Source organism: Tachypleus tridentatus, chromosome 7, assembly GCF_004210375.1.
Source record: "Tachypleus tridentatus isolate NWPU-2018 chromosome 7, ASM421037v1, whole genome shotgun sequence".
In the NCBI taxonomy this organism is placed as follows: domain Eukaryota; kingdom Metazoa; phylum Arthropoda; class Merostomata; order Xiphosura; family Limulidae; genus Tachypleus; species Tachypleus tridentatus.
The window spans coordinates 77,127,389-77,147,228 of record NC_134831.1 but is presented as its reverse complement, the minus strand read 5'-3'; the positions used below and the strand labels follow the sequence as shown (position 1 = coordinate 77,147,228).

The window sequence follows — 19,840 nt, the reverse complement described above, 5'->3', positions numbered from 1 at the left end:
CTTTTAGGTTTTCGTGGGAAGATTTATTTTTCTTGTTGCAATTGGACTTACGACTGAAACTAATACTGTAGCTACTTTCTTAGTGAAAATCGTGTCGTTAAGCGACTAACTGGCAAAACGACTAATCGTCTATGAATTTCAATAAAATATTTGAGTAAAAACTAAAACATATTGTAGTGTACTAATTACTGAGTGGAAGGTAGAATACACAATCTGAAGTGAAAATAAAATATCTACAACAAATAGGACTGCCCAAGAGGAAAGAAAATATAGAAACTTATAATGATGTAGATATATAATAAAAAGGATGTCAACGAAATACGGAATGTTCTAGGGAATGGTTTTGTTTGTTTTGAATTTCGCACAAAGCTACATAAGGGCTACATGCGCTAGCCGTCCCTAATTTAGCAATGTAAGACTAGAGGGAAAGCAGCTAGTCATCACTACCCACTGCCAACTCTTGGGCTACTCCTTTACCAACGAATAGTGGGATTGATCATCACATTATAACGCCCCTACAGTTGAAAGGGCGAGCATATTTAGCGTGACGGGGATTTGAACCCGTGACCCTCGGATTACGAATCGAGTGCCTTAACCACCTGGCCATGCCAGACCTCTAAGGAATGGTAACTGTAGTATCTAGGAACACTATAACAACAGCAAATAGTAAGGAGATATATAATATTATTTTGTGTATAATGCGCCACAAAATAGGAAACTACAAGTGTTCTACAGAGACTGAGGACATTGTATAAACTCGATTTTGGAGCCTCACCACGTCTGGCATGTCCTATTTGACGACCGTGCATCTTTACAATAGTCCTTTAGCGAATCTCTCTTCCTGCTTCCTTTCCATAATTTAGTGTATGAGGAGAGCGTATTTCGGTGGCCGGTTGAACAATCCAATTGTACAGAAATCCATAGGTGCTGCTCCGATGACTAATCCATTTTGTTTTCACACAAAAACGATATCAGTACATTGTGTTCGTGAATTGATGACATAAGACTGTGTACTTTTTTATAGCATTAGCTATTTAAAACATTATTTAGATTACAGATTAGATTTTAGCACACGAGATTGGTTCGTGATAATTTTTGTTGGATCGCAGGTTAGGTGACGTCAAAGTATATTAAATACCATAACAGCTACGGTGACATCAAGATGAGAACTTTCGTCACATACAATATGACAATTTCGTCCTATCATGCAATTTTTAAAATTGTTTGTCAGTCAGTTTCTTATTACTCAAACACGATAAGAAATGACGAAACAGTTATCTTGAAATTGCTTCCAATATTATAAATACATTATGACATACTTGGATTCTTGAATCCACTTGTAAACATCGTAAAAGATCAGTAACTCGGTGATATATATTAGTTAAACGTTTTTTAACGTATTTAGTACGCTGGTATGACAATTAAGTTACATACTGTGGCATAAGTGTACTTCAGCTAATGTCATGTGGTCATGAAGTATTGGAGGTCGTAATATTTCTTACAATGGCATTAAAAGAACAAATGCCCTATCTATTATAGTGATATTGCCTGTCATATTACTTTAACATATGTGTGAAACTATCTAAGCTTCATAAACGTCTGTCATAATGTACTAAGAATGCCTTTAGCGAAATCAAAGAGCTTACGAACCATTGAAAGTGCGTATGATATTTGAAAATGTAATGAAATGAACAGTATCATTCCAATATTTACGACGACATTAAAAGACCCCTGAATTAACTAATATTACTATGAGACCCCGAAACATGTTATCCTGATATTGCTTTTAGCAATGTTCAAGAAACTGAAATACTTGTCATAACGACATTATTTATGAAACTTCTGAGAGATTATAAATCATGCAGTATTTTGGAATTTCCTAGAAAACATTTGAGCGGTTTAAAACCAGTTGAAGAGATGACAAGTTTTTGTGCTTGCTTCAATTCAAAGTGATTTCTGGTGAGATTTCAATACCAAACCTGTCGCTCACTTTCGAAATGCCATTACAGTTGTGCCTGAACCAAGCATCAGAGTCCGAAGAAATGAAAGTGTTTTCCAGATCCAAAGCTCAGCCGACCGGTTGACCTCAATCTCGTAAGCAGTTATAGATATAGACTGCTATAATCTTGGGATTTCTGACTTAGCTGGCTGGTTATTCCAAGTATTGCATAAGGTTATGTTCAGGTTAAAAATTCCAACTTTCAGAAAATGAGAAACAATATAGACGCATATTAATTTTTTAAATGACAACTTGGTCAAACACCACTATTAACTGGTGTTTTATATTTCGATTTCTACCCTTTTCTATTTTCGACAGTTTTTGTCACTGAAAAAACAAAAGAAAATGGATGAACTTGGTAAATCACGACAATCCACAACAACTATTTAGCGGGTGGGAGCTTGGAAATGGTTTGTTTGTTTTGGAATTTCGCGCAATGCTACTCGAGGGCAATCTGTGCTAGCCGTCCCTAATTTAGCAGTGTAAGACTAGAAGGAAGGCAGCTAGTCATCACCACCCACCGCCAACTCTTGGGCTACTCTTTTACCAACGAATAGTGGGATTGACCGTCACATTATAACGCCCCCACGGCTGGGAGGGCGAGCATGTTTGGCGCGACTCGGGCGCGAACCCGCGACCCTCAGATTACGAAGCGCACGCCTTAACGCGCTAGGCCATGCCAGGCCCGCTAGGAAATGGAAAACGATAGTTATGAGTATTTAAACCTAAACAGAACTCAGTAAGTTCATATGCTTGTTGGTCTTGTTCAAAAGGCGAAATGTGGCTACGGTATTTTGTTACTTCCTGATAGTGTTTCTCGGTGCGCTAGTGGGTCAACGGCAAGTTTACGAACTTACTACGCCGAAATCTGGAGTTCGATACCTCGCGGTGTACACAGCAGAAAGCTAAATGTGGCTTTGCGCTAAAACAAACAGCATTTTGAATTGTGTAGCTTTGTACTCAAAGGCAAAAAACACCATTCTCTGTCGAGTTTAATATCATAATAAAATCTCAATACTTAATTAACAAGTTTTAAAACTAAACCTGAACTACATGGCGGAGGGCGTGTTGACTATCTGCCTTCTCTCACTTCTAAATTAGGAACTTCTCGCACATATAATATAGCCTTCTAGCAGTTTCACCCGAAATTCAACAAAACAAACAATAATACCGACAAAATTTCTTGTTTTTTTAATAAAGTAATTACAGCGAATCTAGATACAATAAAAAATCCTTAACTACCAATAATACAACGTACAAGAGAAACGTTTCTATTTAGGAAATATTTTAAAACTAAAGATCACGCTAAACAACTAGATAAGATGTTTTTTTCCGAAGAGTTTCCTGGTCATAAGTACTAAGTGCAAGGCAAAACAAAATAAGTGATTCCACGTTCATGTTTCATCAATCAACTTGGTGATATTTTGCTTTTTCATGCACAACAATGGGAAATTCATTTTTTTTTTTATTTCCTTTCTAACGAGTTTCACGTTTACTGGCAAAATGCCAGATAAGTCGAAACCAAAATTTCAAAATATGAGGATTTTTAGGAAAGAAAAATATCTCGCAAAGAAACTCAACTAGTGATAAACCACTTTAAAGCAAGGTAACTACTAGAAACGTCTAAACCAAATAAACAATCTCACGTATTTTATTTTTTGTTTGTTTTTGTTATTGTTCCCCCTCCTCATGAAAGAAGTTATGTGTCTAAGACACAATAAAACTATAAAATATGCTAGTCTAAGGTGAAATGTCCAACTAAAATATTGAATACTATTCCTAGGTTAATACGCTGCAAACCAGCTCTACCGAATCGAACGGAAACTGTAATGAAACAACGCTGTGTTCCACTAATATTTCTAAATAAAGTCAATCCACGTACAGATGTTTCGTTTCTTCACTGGTGAAGTAGCTGGTAAGATTCGTTGTCGAGAAAACCGAACAACGCGTGCAAGAGAACATGCGTGTCCACTAAACCGTTTGTAGCAACTTATGCGGTAAACAGTAGTTTAAAATTTAGAATACATTATATGGGTTCAGAAGTTACTCTGTATTAGGCTTACAAATATCTAAATGTACAGCTAATGCCTAGAACCTATAAATAAACCACTGCTATATGCACGTATCTGAGAATATTAGCAATGCTGTAGATATATATATCAATATATTAATGCTCACGAACAATATAGCTGTTATATCAAACCATCAAACATTCATAACGGCTATTTGATATATCACCAAGCATATAACACCTACATAAGTCTGACTGTAGATATATGAAAATAAAAAGAGGGAATCTTCAACAGCCGAGGCACTTGAAATTCTTTTAGGCAGAATTAGGTTAAATTAACCTATTTTTTTTCCCTTACCTTTTTATTAGCTCTATTTTCGTGCGCCAGCAATAAATACCAAGTGTAGGATGGAGTGCGCATGTACCTGAATCAACTTTATACTCATCAGGAACGTTAGCTGATAAACTCAAATTGAAATTATTCGAAGCATGATCAGGGAAAATTAATTAACGTGACATTAAGCGTACTCAAACACGTCAAAAACAGGTAAAAAACATTTAAATTAACATTACGGTTGAAAAACAAACAAACCAAGAATCAGAGAGCGCTACTGTCGATATACAAACATAGTTATTAGCCCAGTGTGAACAACAGTCTATGTGACATTATAACTGCTATACCGATGATTTGTAAGTACTGACTAAACTAACATGAACAATTCATACGAGTGAAATTTGAAACGCTACTGATGGTATGTATGTATAGTGTACTTATTTAACCAATGTGGACAATGAAGTAGATGTATGAACATTTCAGGTCCTTACGAACACTGCGTTTGATAATATGAACATCTTTGTCTTCTATGAGAAACGTTGCTCGTTCTGTGAAAATGAATGTCATATCTCGACAAAATATTAATTTTGAACGAATACTGGATATAAAGAAAATATTGCAAATCCATAAACTCCATATATTAGGAAACACCAAACTGACGAATCTATAATTTTGGATGGCCTGGCATGGCCTAGCGCGTTAAGGCGTGCGCTTCGTAATCTGTGGGGGCCCGGCATGGCCTAGCGCGTAAGGCGTAATCCGAGGGTCGCGGGTTCGCGCCCGCGTCGCGCTAAACATGCTCGCCCTCCCAGCCGTGGGGGTGTATAATGTGACGGTCAATCCCACTATTCGTTGGTAAAAGAGTAGCCCAAGAGTTGGCGGTGGGTGGTGATGACTAGCTGCCTTCCCTCTAGTCTTACACTGCTAAATTAGGGACGGCTAGCACAGATAGCCCTCGAGTAGCTTTGTGCGAAATTCCAAAAAAAAACATAATTTTGGACATTTCAGATCTTGATATACATTAAAGATATCGAAATATCACATCTTGAAAATTACTAGAATGGAAGGAAATAATCAATATGCATAATTACTAGAAGGAGAAATTCAGGAATATTAAAATGTTAGACGTTGTTTTAGTCACATTTATCATACAGTAAGTACTTTTCTACGATGAACTATGTAATTTAAAGCAAATCTTTGACAAATCTCTAGCTTCCGGTTAGCTAACAATAATAAACGCTTCACTATAGAAATGTGTGTTTGTTTTTTTAATTTCACGCAAAGCTACGCAAAGGCTATCGGCGTTAGCCGTCCCTAATTTAGCAGTGTAAGACAAGAGGGAAGACAGGTAGTCATCACCACCCACCGCCAACTCTTGAGCTACTTTTTTACCAACGAAAAGTGGGATTGATTGTCACATTATAACGTTCTCACGGATGAAAGAGCGAGCGTGTTTGGTGTGATGGGGATTCGAACCCGCGACCCTCAGATTATGAATTGAGTGCCTTAACTACTTGGTCATTATTTGGATGTGTCAGTTTAAATCTCTGTTAGGGATGTGTTTCGTTAAATTGTATTTCAGTATTTCTTGACATGTCGAAAGAAATTGTCTTCTTAAGGGGCTATTGCAAAAATCTAAATAGGGAATTTGTAGTGATGAAATTTATCAGCTTTACTAGTAGAATTAATTTAATAGTACAAAGCAAATTTGTTGCAAGAGGAACTTCAGTATTTTCAGTAGCTTTGCTTAAAAAAGAGCTTTGGCGGAAATCGGTATCTTTATTGAAACTTTGCCCAATGGTTTCTGCACATAAGTAAATAATAGGGCCTCAAATTTCATTTTATAACTAAGCAGCATTTTTATAATGTTTTATACCAAAGCTATATAATAGTTACGTCTCATAGGTGAGTAACATATTGGTATAATAAAGTCTTATAGGTAAGTAAAATATTGGAACAATAATGTCTCTATATGGCTAAGAAAAACATCAATATAGGAATAACATTTTGAAATAATGATTTATACGTATAGTAATTTCAGCTTGTAGTAGTTAAATAGTATATAGTCAACCAATACGTAAGGACTATGGTTTTAGTTTTGTTTTTAAGTAATACACAACAGTTACACACTGTATGTACAGTGTGGTATTGGAATATTCCAGAGGTTTCTTATTCCTTTAAAACTAATATTCTGTACTTATTATTCGTTCTGAATAGTTGCCAGTTATGGTTTAAAACACGTGGCTCAGAAAACTGAAATTTCTCAGACTAAACATTTTTTCATGTCTTCTCTGGTCAAATATCGATTACTTTGTCAGCCAAAATGTTGTAGCGTCCTTTCGCTGGCCAGTTTAATGATGTACGTGAGTGCCAGTCAAGGAATACAGGGGGAGAGCGAGTACGTGCGTATTTATGAATATATAGGTCAAATCAAATCCTGAATGGTAGTTGTCAAGTTTTAAGGGGTCATCTCGAAGTTGCATGATGCAACTTTAACACCTGTTTATTCCCTTTTTCCCGCGGCAGCGCTCTTGTAACTCAAAAGTTACTTTTTAAATGTTCGAACCTTTATGACAGTAAGTTTGCATATTTATAATGCTAAAATCTGTGGTTCGATTCTTCACAGTGGACAAAACGTAACTGCTTACTGAGTAGCTTCTCGCTAAAAACAACAAATAACAACCAAAATCATGCCCCCCTCCAGTGGCTCAGCCGAAAGCCAGAGGGCTTAAAATAGTCTCGATACTTGTGGGGGGGGCACAAAAATTCGATCAAACACATAAGTTTCCCAGTTTGTTAAATGTATAAAAAAGTGTGTATTTTTAGTACATAAAAACATTTCAATTGATCTTCACTAACTTTTTAATCAACCATAAAATGGGTGAAGAAGTGTGTTTCAGATTCCACCTGAGAGAATGTGTTGTGTATTGTTATTACAGGTATCGTTTTGCGCCGTCAGAATATTGCACAGATTTCTTAAACGTTTGTTTTGTTGTTTGTTTTTGTTTTTGAATTTCGCACAAAGCTACTCGAGGGCTATCTGTGCTAGCCGTCCCTAATTTAGTAGTGTAAGACTAGAGGGAAGGCAGCTAGTCATCACCACCCACCGCCAACTCTTAGGCTACTCTTTTACGAACGAATAGTGGGATTGACCGTCATATTATAACGCCCCCACGGCTGAAAGGGCGAGCATGTTTGGCGCGACGGGGATGAGAACCCGCGACCCTCAGATTACGAGTCGCATGCCTTAACACGCTTGGCTATGCCGGGCCCTTTCTTAAACGTCATATTCTTATTTGTGTTAATGTGTTGACACCTTCTCGGAGTGCTCATATCGCGAAGACAGGTGTCATTCAAGGAGAGGTAGTGAGCCCTATTCTCTTCATCACGTATGTGAGAGAAATGCCACTGTCTGGTCCAAATTTCTGCTTCCGCTCTCGGTTTGCGGATGGTGCACAAATACTACACGCCGTGCTCTCCCAAAGTGCGTACTTACTCTGCACACAGTTTTTCTAAGCTATAATTTAGATAACCTAGTGGCGTCTAACTAGATCTTATATGTCGGAGAGCTGATAAAATTCATCAGACTTGTGATGTTACTATCAGGGTAAAAGTCTAATATTTGAAGTTAATTTTCACTTTTATAAATCTATTTTAGATGAATAACGCATAAGCAGCAACACTTACATAAGAATTTTTATGTGTTATAATTTATTTTGGACGAGTATCCCATTTATTATGTTAAGTACGTTACGCATTACGATTTCAAATAACCGAAAATTTGAATCTGAATTTAGAAGTTAATTGAAAGTCAATAGATATAAAATTTATATTTGCCAACAAGATTGATAAACAATTTTCTTTCTTAACACAAATATATTTTAATATACAAACAACAATACAAGTTATAATACGGTTATTACAAATATGAGTTAATATACAGGGGTTTTACAAACTATAATAAGTCCTCTATCTAATCTAGGACTAAATGTTTTATCGATGATCTAGGTCCACGACAAGCAAAGTAATCCCGAGTTGATATTGTTACACCTCGCTCAAGCTAGCTAGCTGTCTTTTCTTGACTAGCCTCACATGTCTTACAAGTTTGCCTTTTACCGACGAAGATATTTAATTTCCTGGTAGTAATGCAAATGTCTGAAGTTTATTCACTGAAGTTAAATGGCACTAATTTTCGAAATCTATAATGTTCCTGGTCAAGCTGTAGTTTTCCAATTAATAAACGTTAATCACAATTATAGCTTCCGAGGCTTATAGTCCGCTCGCTGTAGCTGACAAATAATAATAATAACTGTCTTTCGGCGTATCGATTTATACCAATCACGCGAGATTCTAAAACGTTCAACAATGTTCGAAAACATGTTAGCGTTTTCGTAAAACAAATAATGTTGTTTCTTACTCTCAAGAATATTTTACAAATTTAGAGAACAAGCGGGACTTGTGCAATATACATCCAACAATATACGTCTCATGCACCAAATTTAAACAAGCATATTAAAATAAGTGTTCAACGGTAAATCTGTTACATACTGTTGTAAGATGCTTTGTCTTTGGCCAGGTTAAAATCATGTCAAGTCTACTCCATAAGGAAATGGAATTACCTTATTTCTTCTATAACACTCCTACAGACTACGTTTACTTTGACACAAGTTATACACTTTAGTTAATATACAAAGCTCTAACAGAAATTCCGAGACTGATGATGCCTATAATTAATTTACAAATAAACGTATTTCTTGATTTTTTTATTAATGGATTGATTAATTACACAGACTTCATTATGTTGAAAAAATACGTAGATTCAAGAATGATAGAGATGAAATAAAAGTCCTATAACCCGAATGCTTTCAAAAGGTTCGCTCTTCGAATGCGCTCGGGTTATAGGGTTTTTATTTCATCAGACGTGATAACTCTCATTTATAACTCCTATCAGCGTTTCTTATAATGAAATAAATTATACACTCATTATTTAATAGCTTCTCATTGATTTACAATCTCACTGACTCCTATATGCGTTATGTACCCCCAGTGGCACAGCAGCATGTCTGTAGACTTCCAACGCTATAAACATTGTTTAGATAGAAACCCGTTGTGTAGCTTTTTATTTAATTTCAAATAAAAATTAAAACATATTCATAATGTACCTTTTTTTCTACATATTACACGAAGCGTCTTGATTATTAACACTCATGAAATGTCTAGACATTCCCTCATCGTTATGAATAGTATTTCTGTCCAGCAAACAATTAAATTATATTGTAAGATGAATACACGTACGCTACTGAGAGAAAACACACAACTTCTTAAACAAGAAAATGAAAAAACTAGGTACCATATGAAAATCACTAGCAATAAAACAGGTTTTCAAACCACGTTTATTATTAATTTGCAACATTTATAAGTGACTTTTATAATGCTTTGCGTACCTCTTTTCCTGTCAGTACGAATACCTAACAAAAAAAAACACATCGTTGTGTGTTATGTAAATAATAAATCTTTTAAAACGTGTAGGTTTTATTTCCATGTCTTGATAAAAACGTCATTTGGGGAATCACGAACAACTATGGTGTTCTCTGTCATTGAAAGTTTCGTTATGAATTATACTAAATTTTGTTTTGTTTTTTAAGTTTCTGGAGTCAGCTTCAATTCCATATATGGGAGCAGCGCTTCAGAACACGTCAGAACATCACAAACCCGGTTGCAATTTTATCCGTTTTAGCTTAGTTTGTCAAAATAATTATCTACTGTATTATGAATGTTTGTACTGTGTCGTACCTAACCTTGCATATGTAGGGTATTTTGTGAATTTTACATGGAGCAAATGTATTTCCAGATTCCGGAACCCATTTTCTCATTGGTCGACAACAGAAAGAACGTTATTGTGAAAGTAGTTTTGAACACTTTAGCATCAGATTCGTTGCAATTTTTGAAGAAGATAATGCATTTTTGAACTGAATGAAATAGAACCTGCTATCTCTTGAATTTGATATACGATTCCCTCATTTATCTAAACTCGTTTGCAAAATCCTATTGCATCTAATAACCAGTCGCTATGTGCTTTGATTTAATAACGTTTTATCTTAATCCTGACTTCAACACTGTGTTTTGTCTCTTCCATGTGTGATAAATCGCTACACAACCCTTGCTGTATATCAGATCAACGAACTTTTTATTTTTCCGGGGATCAAGTGACTGTAGTCACGTATAAGTTAAACTAGATCGTAACACTTATCTTTCTCTTCTTTATTCATTGATTCCCTGATCTTTATCAATAGAAATTTCACAAGAAATATCGCATTTTCTTTTAATTAATTAATTGATTTAAGGATTTAATGTTGTTTGTTTGTTTGTTTTTCCTATAATTTAGCACGTAATTCTGGCAAGTTCGACATCTAGAAGCTTTTAGCTGATAGCAAATACTCCATTTCAGTTCGTTCTTGTCCCCGGCTGGTACAGCGGACTTACAACGTTAAAATCAGGGGTTCGATTCCCCTCGGTGGGTGTAGCAGAGAGCCCGATGTGGCTGTACTACAGGGTGTTCGGAATGTCACTGTGCAGTTTTGTAATCAAATTTTTTCAGTCTATTTCAAGTCAGCAACTGATAGCAGTGTTTAGAAACAAAATAAAAAGGATCCAAGCCTGTATTGATGCCAACAAGGGTCACTTTCAACATTGTTTATAATTGTCATTCATATTTACCTCCTGTATTCTATATTGAAACATGTCTGTTAATAAATATATAAGTGCACAGTGACTTTCCGAACACCCTGTATAAGAAAGCATACATAGTATGTTCTCAAAGGTAGAAATCTAATTTTGTTCTTTTGTTAGGCAGGTTATTTTAGAATGCTTAATGAAAATAATGAGAAAATTCTAGGTCACGTAACAATAACAAATTATTTTATTTCTTTGTTTGTGTTTGCTACAGCCTTCTAATGCCACCACATGTCCATGATTGTAGGCCCTGTTCATCAATAACATTTTCACTTTCGTTTAACATTTACTCTCTAATAATACTGCCAATAACTAACACTGACCTGAATAATTCACTTTGACTGATACTTATTAACTGAAATAAATTTCGTATTTATAATGTGGCCGTGGTTTTAAACGCATCGCAAGATTTCTCGACTAGTAATATTCACGAATATTCTCGGAACTTTAAAACTACTTTTACAAACTTACTTGATTTTACCGTCATGAGCTAATATCTAAATTAAAACACTGAAAATATAGCTTACAATACTAATGTTTGTGACTTCGATTTCTACCTTCTTATCGATTGGTTTGGTTTGATTTGAATTTCGCACAAAGCTGCACGAGGGCTATCTGCACTAGCCATTCCTAATTTTACAATTTAAGACTCGAGGGAAGGCAGCTAGTCATCACCACCCACCGCCAACTTTTGGACTACACTTTTACTAAAGAACAGTGGGATTGACTCTCACATTATAACGTCTCCACGGCTGAAAGGACGAGCATGTTTGGTTTGATGGGGATTTGAAACCGCGAACCTCGGATTTCGAGTCGAGTGCCTTAAATACCTAGCCATATTTTAACTTCATTTTTAATATATGACGCCTTATAAACTCTAAAATATAATTTTATAATCGTAAGTGGTTGTTTTTAAGTATTTATCCACTTGAACTTGTGTAAATGAATTTTCAACAACTATTTTTATGTGCGCACAATTCCTGGTGAACTACATATTAAGAAACCCCTAATCTCAACATTTTTATAATGTCTTCTATATCTTTAAACCTAGTAACTATGCTTGATTTGTTCACTTTATTTTCTAATTTATTCGTTCTAGTTTCCTTAGTATTTTAAATAAACCTTAAATTATATTAATTTACCGCCTATTGTTTAATTTATACTAAAATGTATATTAACTTAGATTGAGGGCGCTATAATAATTATAAGTTAAGCATGGAAGGTGAGGTGTTGTTTGTTAATATTGTTTTACAATTACTATGATAAATTAACATAACTGTATGTTAAACATATGCACTTATAAAGCATGCTCATAAACGTAGAAAAATATCACCGGTTATTAAAAGAAAACCTGTATCCTAATTCATCTGAAGAAAAGTAATCATAGGTACTACGACTAATATTTGTATTGCAAGGATCCATCACATTGGTTTGTAACATTCGGTTATAACTACAATTTGTACAAGAATGCAACTTTAAAGAAGTGTGTAACGTAAGAGTAGAAAGTTTATTAGTTAGATGAATCTTCATATCCCGATTTGTTTTTTTCAGTTTATTCGCGATTTATTCTGTAACCTCAAGTTAGTAGCATTAGAACCAACGGTAATCCTTTTGAAACATTTACGTGATTGTGAGACCAGTAAGTAAAAGATTGTATTATTTCGTAAAACTGATTACTGAAAGTTGCTTGAGAAAACGAAATTTATTTTTATTGGTGTGTCTCACACAGTAGTGAAGTTCAAACATTTTATTTTTTCAGTTCTTAAGGTGACGTAAAATTTGCATATTCACAGGGTAACGACTGCCAAATCCTTTAACTTAAACACGCTGGCTCCCAGACGACCCTCCAGTGGGTCGTGATAGTCTGCGAGTAAAACCCAAACGACCCACTCATGAGTCGTGCTGTATTTTGTTTTTAAAGTCCCACTTATTGGATAGGACACAACGGCTACATATACACTTATTAAAAAATAGTAATTGTAAAAGAACTAGTGGGACCCTGGAAAGTATCGGCAAATTAGGCTTAGGAGTCAACGTGTTTTGCATTGCAAGAAGAAAAAATTGAGTTTGAAATAAAACAATTGTAGAATAAATTATGGTATTGTTAAATATTTTAAAACCGAAGTTGGGTAGTTTGCACTTGAAGTTCTATGGCCATATTTTTAAAACTACTAGTACTACTATATATATAAATTGTTGGCTAAGGACAAATTGTATTGATGGAGTTGACAAAGAACAAAATTTAAACTGTGTAAAGTTGTGCATAAAGTTTACATTTTTTTTTCCAAAGGTTTACAGTTGTGATTGGTTCTGCTTTGATACAATTTAACAACATATAATACAGTTAATAACTCAATTTAGAATTATGATATTCAACTGATAATATATGCAGTAACACAAGTTAAAAGAATGGTACCAAATACCTAAACTTGTGTAAATAATGTAGTAACATTATTTTATGAAAAGTCATTCGTACCCTTAATGGTTTTTACTGTACTATACGTTCCATACACCTTGTATAGTCAGACTGTATTTTTGACAACACAATTAATGTATCGGCAGGGTTCCTTTTTTATTTTTGTCAGTGAATCATAACCCTTTAATGCAGTAACCTGAATTCCATTAACCATTATATTCATTAAACATACACATTAGATGACCCAAATAATTTAAAATTGCTTAAGGTAGTTACATTTAAATATTACAAATGTGCTTCTTACATCAGGACTCTGTTGACATTTGAAACCATTAAGAGAAGCTTTTTGGTGTTTGTTTTTGTTTTCTTTTTAAATTTTTATCCACTTTTATTTGTATGTATTAGTTTATATTATTTAGAAGTGTTATATTAAATTTTTCACAGTATTTCAATTTTAATATTCTTGGAACGTTAACTTGGTTTTATCCATTTAATGTACATCATTTTGCTGTTAATATTACGTCACCATATCAACTTGAAGAATTTTCAGTTGTTTGCAGTCAGTACTAAATTAAAGTTGCATATTTCATACTCATTTAAATAAAATATATCTAACCAGTGTGACAGAAACATTCTGTACTTACAAAATTTATTTATAAATATGGAAAGATCTAATTTTATGGAATTAAAAATAAGGAACAACTTGTTGTCAGTTTTAATAATAATTAATTTGTTACATATACTAGAGTATATGGCAGCTTCAATTCAGCAGTAATTTATTGTTCAATGTATAACAACATTAGAGACAAAAAATGCTTAAATTCATGTTCTAAAACTCAAGTGGAGGAGAACGAAAAAAAACATTGCTTAAAATACCTTGGTTTTTTTTTCCTTCCTGAAATAAAAAATGTATAGAGGGTATGCCAGTGAATTTGTTAGTTTGAGGATTATTCTCATCAAACATAAAAGCTATTAAATCTTTTTAAGTTTCACTGTTTTTGTTATCTAGTTCATTGCTCATTGTATCTATATCTCAAAAGAATAAACCAATACTTGTCAAATGTTCAATCAAAAGGGAACTGTTCAAATGTTAATTTGGGGTCACCTAGAAAAAAAAAATTCTCAGTTCATGCCATCGATTTTCTTGAAAAATTCAAACAAAAACTTCATTTTGATTTATTCAGCCATGCAAAATCCTAAAGCTGTACCTCATGGCTGAATAAATCACAATGAAGATTTTGTTTGAATTTTTTCAAGGAAAATCTAACATGAACAGGAAAGCCATAGGTGAGTTGGCATGGAATGATCCTTTTGCATAATATTTTCCAGTCTTATTTCTGTTTCAAGGGTTTTAAAACTTACATTTAAATATTCTTAACCATAATTATGAGCTTGGTAATTATTACTGATATGAATGTTGTTTTTTTATGTAACCCAAGCCAAACTGTTTGTTACTTCCAAGGTACTTAAATATCAACTGTCTCTCTTACAGTATTCACAAAATAGCAATGATAGTGCTTCTGAGCTTTTGTATAAACATTATTTTTCTAATTTTTGAACAGAAAGACAAGATATATAACAAGCAATCTCTTGAACATTAATATATCAGTTTAACACCAGTAATACTGTAATCTTTCATTACATACTCGTATTCCTTGTTATATGAAAGATAGAAAACTCTCTGTAAAAATTCTGAAAGTTACAACTGTTAACATTCCAGTTGAAAAAAAAATTTGTAAAACCATATAGTTTTTTATAATACTAATATTTGTATATGCTGTAGCATGATACCAGGTAGTCCAAAAATTTGAATATTAATAATGTATGATTAACCTCTCATATGACTTAGAGATGAATAATAGTAAATTACAAGACTAAATTTCATTAACCTTAATGAAGAAATTTAAATAAAACTTTTGAATTGTAAATACAAACAATTATAATAAATCATTTAGTGTTGATTGATCTGTGTATTTGCTGCAATTTGCCAAGAATGATCAAACTATGGATACCTACCTGGCAGTCCATATTTTCACAGTTGTATATACTGATAAGCTTCCAATGTGATAATTTATTTTATTTATAATTTGTAATAATATAGAATTTTTGAAATTATTAACTATTTTCATCATTAGTAGGTTTGTTGTTGTAGCTCATCCACTTGGTATTTAGTACTTGTAGGTTCATTACTGGTTACCGAGCCTCTGCATATGTTATACACTGTTTTCATAAATAACATCCTACAAAGTCATATCAGAAACAAGAAAATTGGGAAAATTCTTTACTTACTTTCAGAGGCATATGCTAAAGCAGTATGAAAAACCACAACATTCTGATTTGGTCACTTGCATTATTTTTTTACAATAAGATATCTAGCAGTTCGAAGTAAGGGTTTTACCACAAGGAAACCCTGAACAAAAACAAATAATCTAAAGGTGGAAGTTACAATACTGGAATTTCCCAAAGAAATTGACGTAATAAAACTGGCCTTATTATTATTTTGTTTACAAATTAATTTATCAACAGTTTTGGCATTATTTTTGCCTTGTGAGTATACATATTACAGTTTCAAGTACAAAAACCTCTGCTTTTAGCTAATTTAGACATCAATTTTGCATAGATGTTATATAGAGTAGATGATAGTGAAATCAAGTTCTAAAGTCATACTAGCACTATAATTGCACTTGTAATATTTTGAATTTTAAGAAACTGTTAGTGCATAATGCTTAATGAAAAGATATTTTTAGCTTTTTTTCCTTTTGTTTTTGAAACCTTGAATTCGGTTTATTAAAATGACATAATTCATCTTCAGTAAAAACTAGACCTCTACTTTTAGAGCTTTGTTTATAAAAACATTTTTCATGAAATGTTATTTGGGATTCTGTATTAAATGAAATATGTTAAAAAGGTTTAAAAATAGTAATTTTAAAATGTGATTTTAGAATGACACAATTCATTCAAGTTTGTTTGTTCAGTGGACATCCACAAATTAAATCAGTTATATACTGAAGTATTGCTAACTGCCTTCACAATATTTAGTGAATATTTAATAACACACACCTTCTCAACTTCACTCTTACAATCTCATGGTAAGAATAATTACATTTTTGTAAATCTTCGAGCTACACTACATCTTACTATTACACTAGGTGTTATGGGTATATTAATTTCAACAACAACATATACTATTAGATATTATTGAAATATATTATTAAATTTTATTAGCATTAAATCTCAGTAATACACTACCTAATACAACAAACGTTAATCTCACCAATGCATTGTAGTTGCTCTAAGGTATTAATAAAATCTTAAGTTAAACAATACATGTCTGTAACTAGTTCTGTTTTCAATCTCAACATTAAACTATATTGCTAAATAGTGGTAACATGTTGGTATCAACAGTAAAACCATATTCATTACTGGTAATATCCGAGATATAAAAATCACAAAACTTTTCTATTAAGATAGTTTTGTTATCAGCATGTTAACAATAATAGTTCATTTCATACCTTATGATTAGAAGAAAAGTTCACATCTGTCTGCTTCACAAACACCAGTATACCAGGCAAAGAGGTTACCTTATAATGAGACAGAAAGCTGAAGAGTTTGCAAAGCTACCACATAAGAGGTAGTTCAGTCGACCGTCTTGACACATATCATTTGTCAGACCCACTTAAAATAACAAGTTCACTATTCATATGTTCTGCCACTAACAAAACAGTTATTTTTATTCATTCTGTAATGAATAAGCACATTATATGTGTGTGTTTGTTCCAAGCCAACACAGTGCCCTGGTTATAAAAAATTACTTTTAACAGTATCAAATTACTGACACAACATCCCTCGTCATAATTTGGCAGTAACAAGAAATGTTTGTTTGTTTTGAATTTCGCGCAAAGCTTCTCGAGGACTATCTGCGCCAGCCGTCCCTAATCTAGCGGTGTAAGATTAGATGGAAGGAAGCTAGTTATCACCGCCCACTGCCAGGTCTTGGGCTACTCTTTTACCAACAAACAGTAGGATTAATTGACCGTTATAACATGTTTTAGTGTGGCAGGGAACAAGAAATGAAGTGTTGACCAAAATTAAATATTCTTTATAACAGTATACATACAACAGCTCTAATAAATTTTGCACTTAGATCAAGTCGGACATTTTGCTTTTATACACGAATTGACAAATAAAGGTTTAAAACCTTCTCTGTTTGTAAAATTAAATTAGTCATAAAATTATCAGTGACTGGAATCCAATGTGAAAACAAAATGCAAGTTTTAGTACATATGAATTATCAGCAATAACATGTTTTTATTAGTAACCGTAATCTCATTCTAACAAATGACTGTAAAAGCACTTATATAGAAATTGATTACAAACAGTTTATTTTACTGACTATAGTTTTCTGCTTTAATATATAAAATGTGTAACATAAAAATTATAATTTCTTTGAATACTAGTTGAATAAATCAAATACGATCGTGTTTATGTAAGTATTTTCTAAAAAGAACTAATAAAATATCTTGATAGGATTTCAACAAGTTTGAAACAATCAAAACAAAAAACAGCTAGGACTAAAATATCAATAATATATGATGCACTACTTTCAAAAACGGCTTCGTATTTCTTTCAATATAGTATGTTATAAAGATTCTCTTACATACAAGCGTATATATAATGTTGTTGCTTTTGTTTGTTTCTACCATAATGTATTTAATTTGTCAAATGTACTTCTCTATGTTGTACTAAACTTAAAGACTTCAATGGGGTTTCCTTAGCTGTTGAATTAATTTTCTGGGGCATAACACAGACACAAATACTGAAATCAAGCAATTTTAATAATCTGCTTATGAACGAGGCCACGTGTACATCTTCCACATTGCTATGACATCAAACGAAAGTTGTAAAGGTTTATAAGTGTTCGCCTCCATATCTGTTACAAGAAGCTGTGAGCAAAAAAGGAAGAATTTGCTTGTTTAGAGGGCCTGGCATGGCCTAGCGCGTTAAGGCGTGCGCTTCGTAATCTGAGGGTCGCGGGTTCGCGCCGCGCCAAACATGCTCGCCCTCCCAGCCGTGGGGGTGTATAATTTACGGTCAATCCCACTATTCGTTGGTGAAAGAGTAGCCCAAGAGTTGGCGGTGGGTGGTGATGACTAGCTGCCTTCCCTCTAGTCTTACACTGCTAAATTAGGGACGGCTAGCACAGATCGCCCTCGAGTAGCTTTGTGCGAAATTCCAAAAAAAAACAAACCAAAAATGCTTGTTTAGAATTGCAAATCTGCACGAGGGCTATCTCGCGATGAGCGAATTGATTCTATGTTGATACGTAGGTACAATTCACTTGACGAGAAGCTAGCTAGCTTTATTCTTGGACGGCCACACGCGTTTTCAAGCTAACTTTTCACCGAAGAAGATGGCCAAGCGCGTAAGGCGTGCGACTCGTAATCCGAGGGTCGCGGGTTCGAGCCCGCGTCGCGCTAAACATGCTCGCTCTCCCAGCCGTGGGGGCGTATAATGTGACGGTCAATCTCACTATTCGTTGGTTAAAGAGTAGCCCAAGAGTTGGCGGTGGGTGGTGATGACTAGCTGCTTTCCCTCTAGTCTTACACTGCTAAATTATGGACGGCTGGCACAGATAGCCCTCGTGTAGCTTTGGGTGAAATTCAAAACAAACATTCTCCATCCTAGGCAAAAATAAAGAGATATCTTAATCCTATACAACACACAGCTGATTCTGTGAAAAGAAAGGTATTTTCAAATGTAACTCTGACACTTTAATGATCTGATCTTATGGTTTAGTTGCCATTTTTCCTGGCAAAAAAATGTAAATGTTTGACATTTTTAATAGAATCCTAAAAATTTTTGTAGAAGAAACTATAATTCTTTTTTAAATCTCCGAACAATTTTAAGGAATACAAATTGATCAAGACTGTGGGGTCATTAGCTAAGAAATGTTTTTTGTTTTATTTTTTCTGGTGCGTAGAACCGGATAATAACTATCTTAAAACAGGCTCCTTCTAGTCTGCAGGAAGCTTTATTGAAGAACTAAATTAGTTCATTATCATTAAGTGGACTGAAATTCATATTATTTTAACCGAATAATCGATAAAAACCTGGCCAACGATGTATTTCAACTATATTATTATCATATCCCTTGCTGATAATGAATTTTGCTCAATATCATTAACTTTATTGTGGCACAACAAATGTAGTAATGGATAGGTGAAACTTCTTCAAAAATCCTAAGGGACTAAATGATAGTATGTGGTATTAAAATGTATATAAGGCGTAGCCAAACCGCGGCTCTTTGACATATGATGTGCGGCTTGCGGAAATATGTTGGCTGAACTC

At 33.9% G+C, this 19,840-nt stretch overlaps 1 protein-coding gene across 1 annotated transcript in view; it reads right to left on the bottom strand.

Moving 5' to 3' along the window:
- The window catches only part of LOC143256025 (triple functional domain protein-like), a 79,914-nt gene extending 75,241 nt beyond the window's left edge, over positions 1 to 4,673 (bottom strand). The window contains exon 1 of the mRNA XM_076512595.1: positions 4,369 to 4,673. Coding sequence (XP_076368710.1) covers positions 4,369 to 4,431 — 63 coding nt within the window. The 5' untranslated portion in view covers positions 4,432 to 4,673. The remainder of the gene's footprint in view (positions 1 to 4,368) is intronic.
- Positions 4,674 to 19,840: the final 15,167 nt, after the last annotated feature.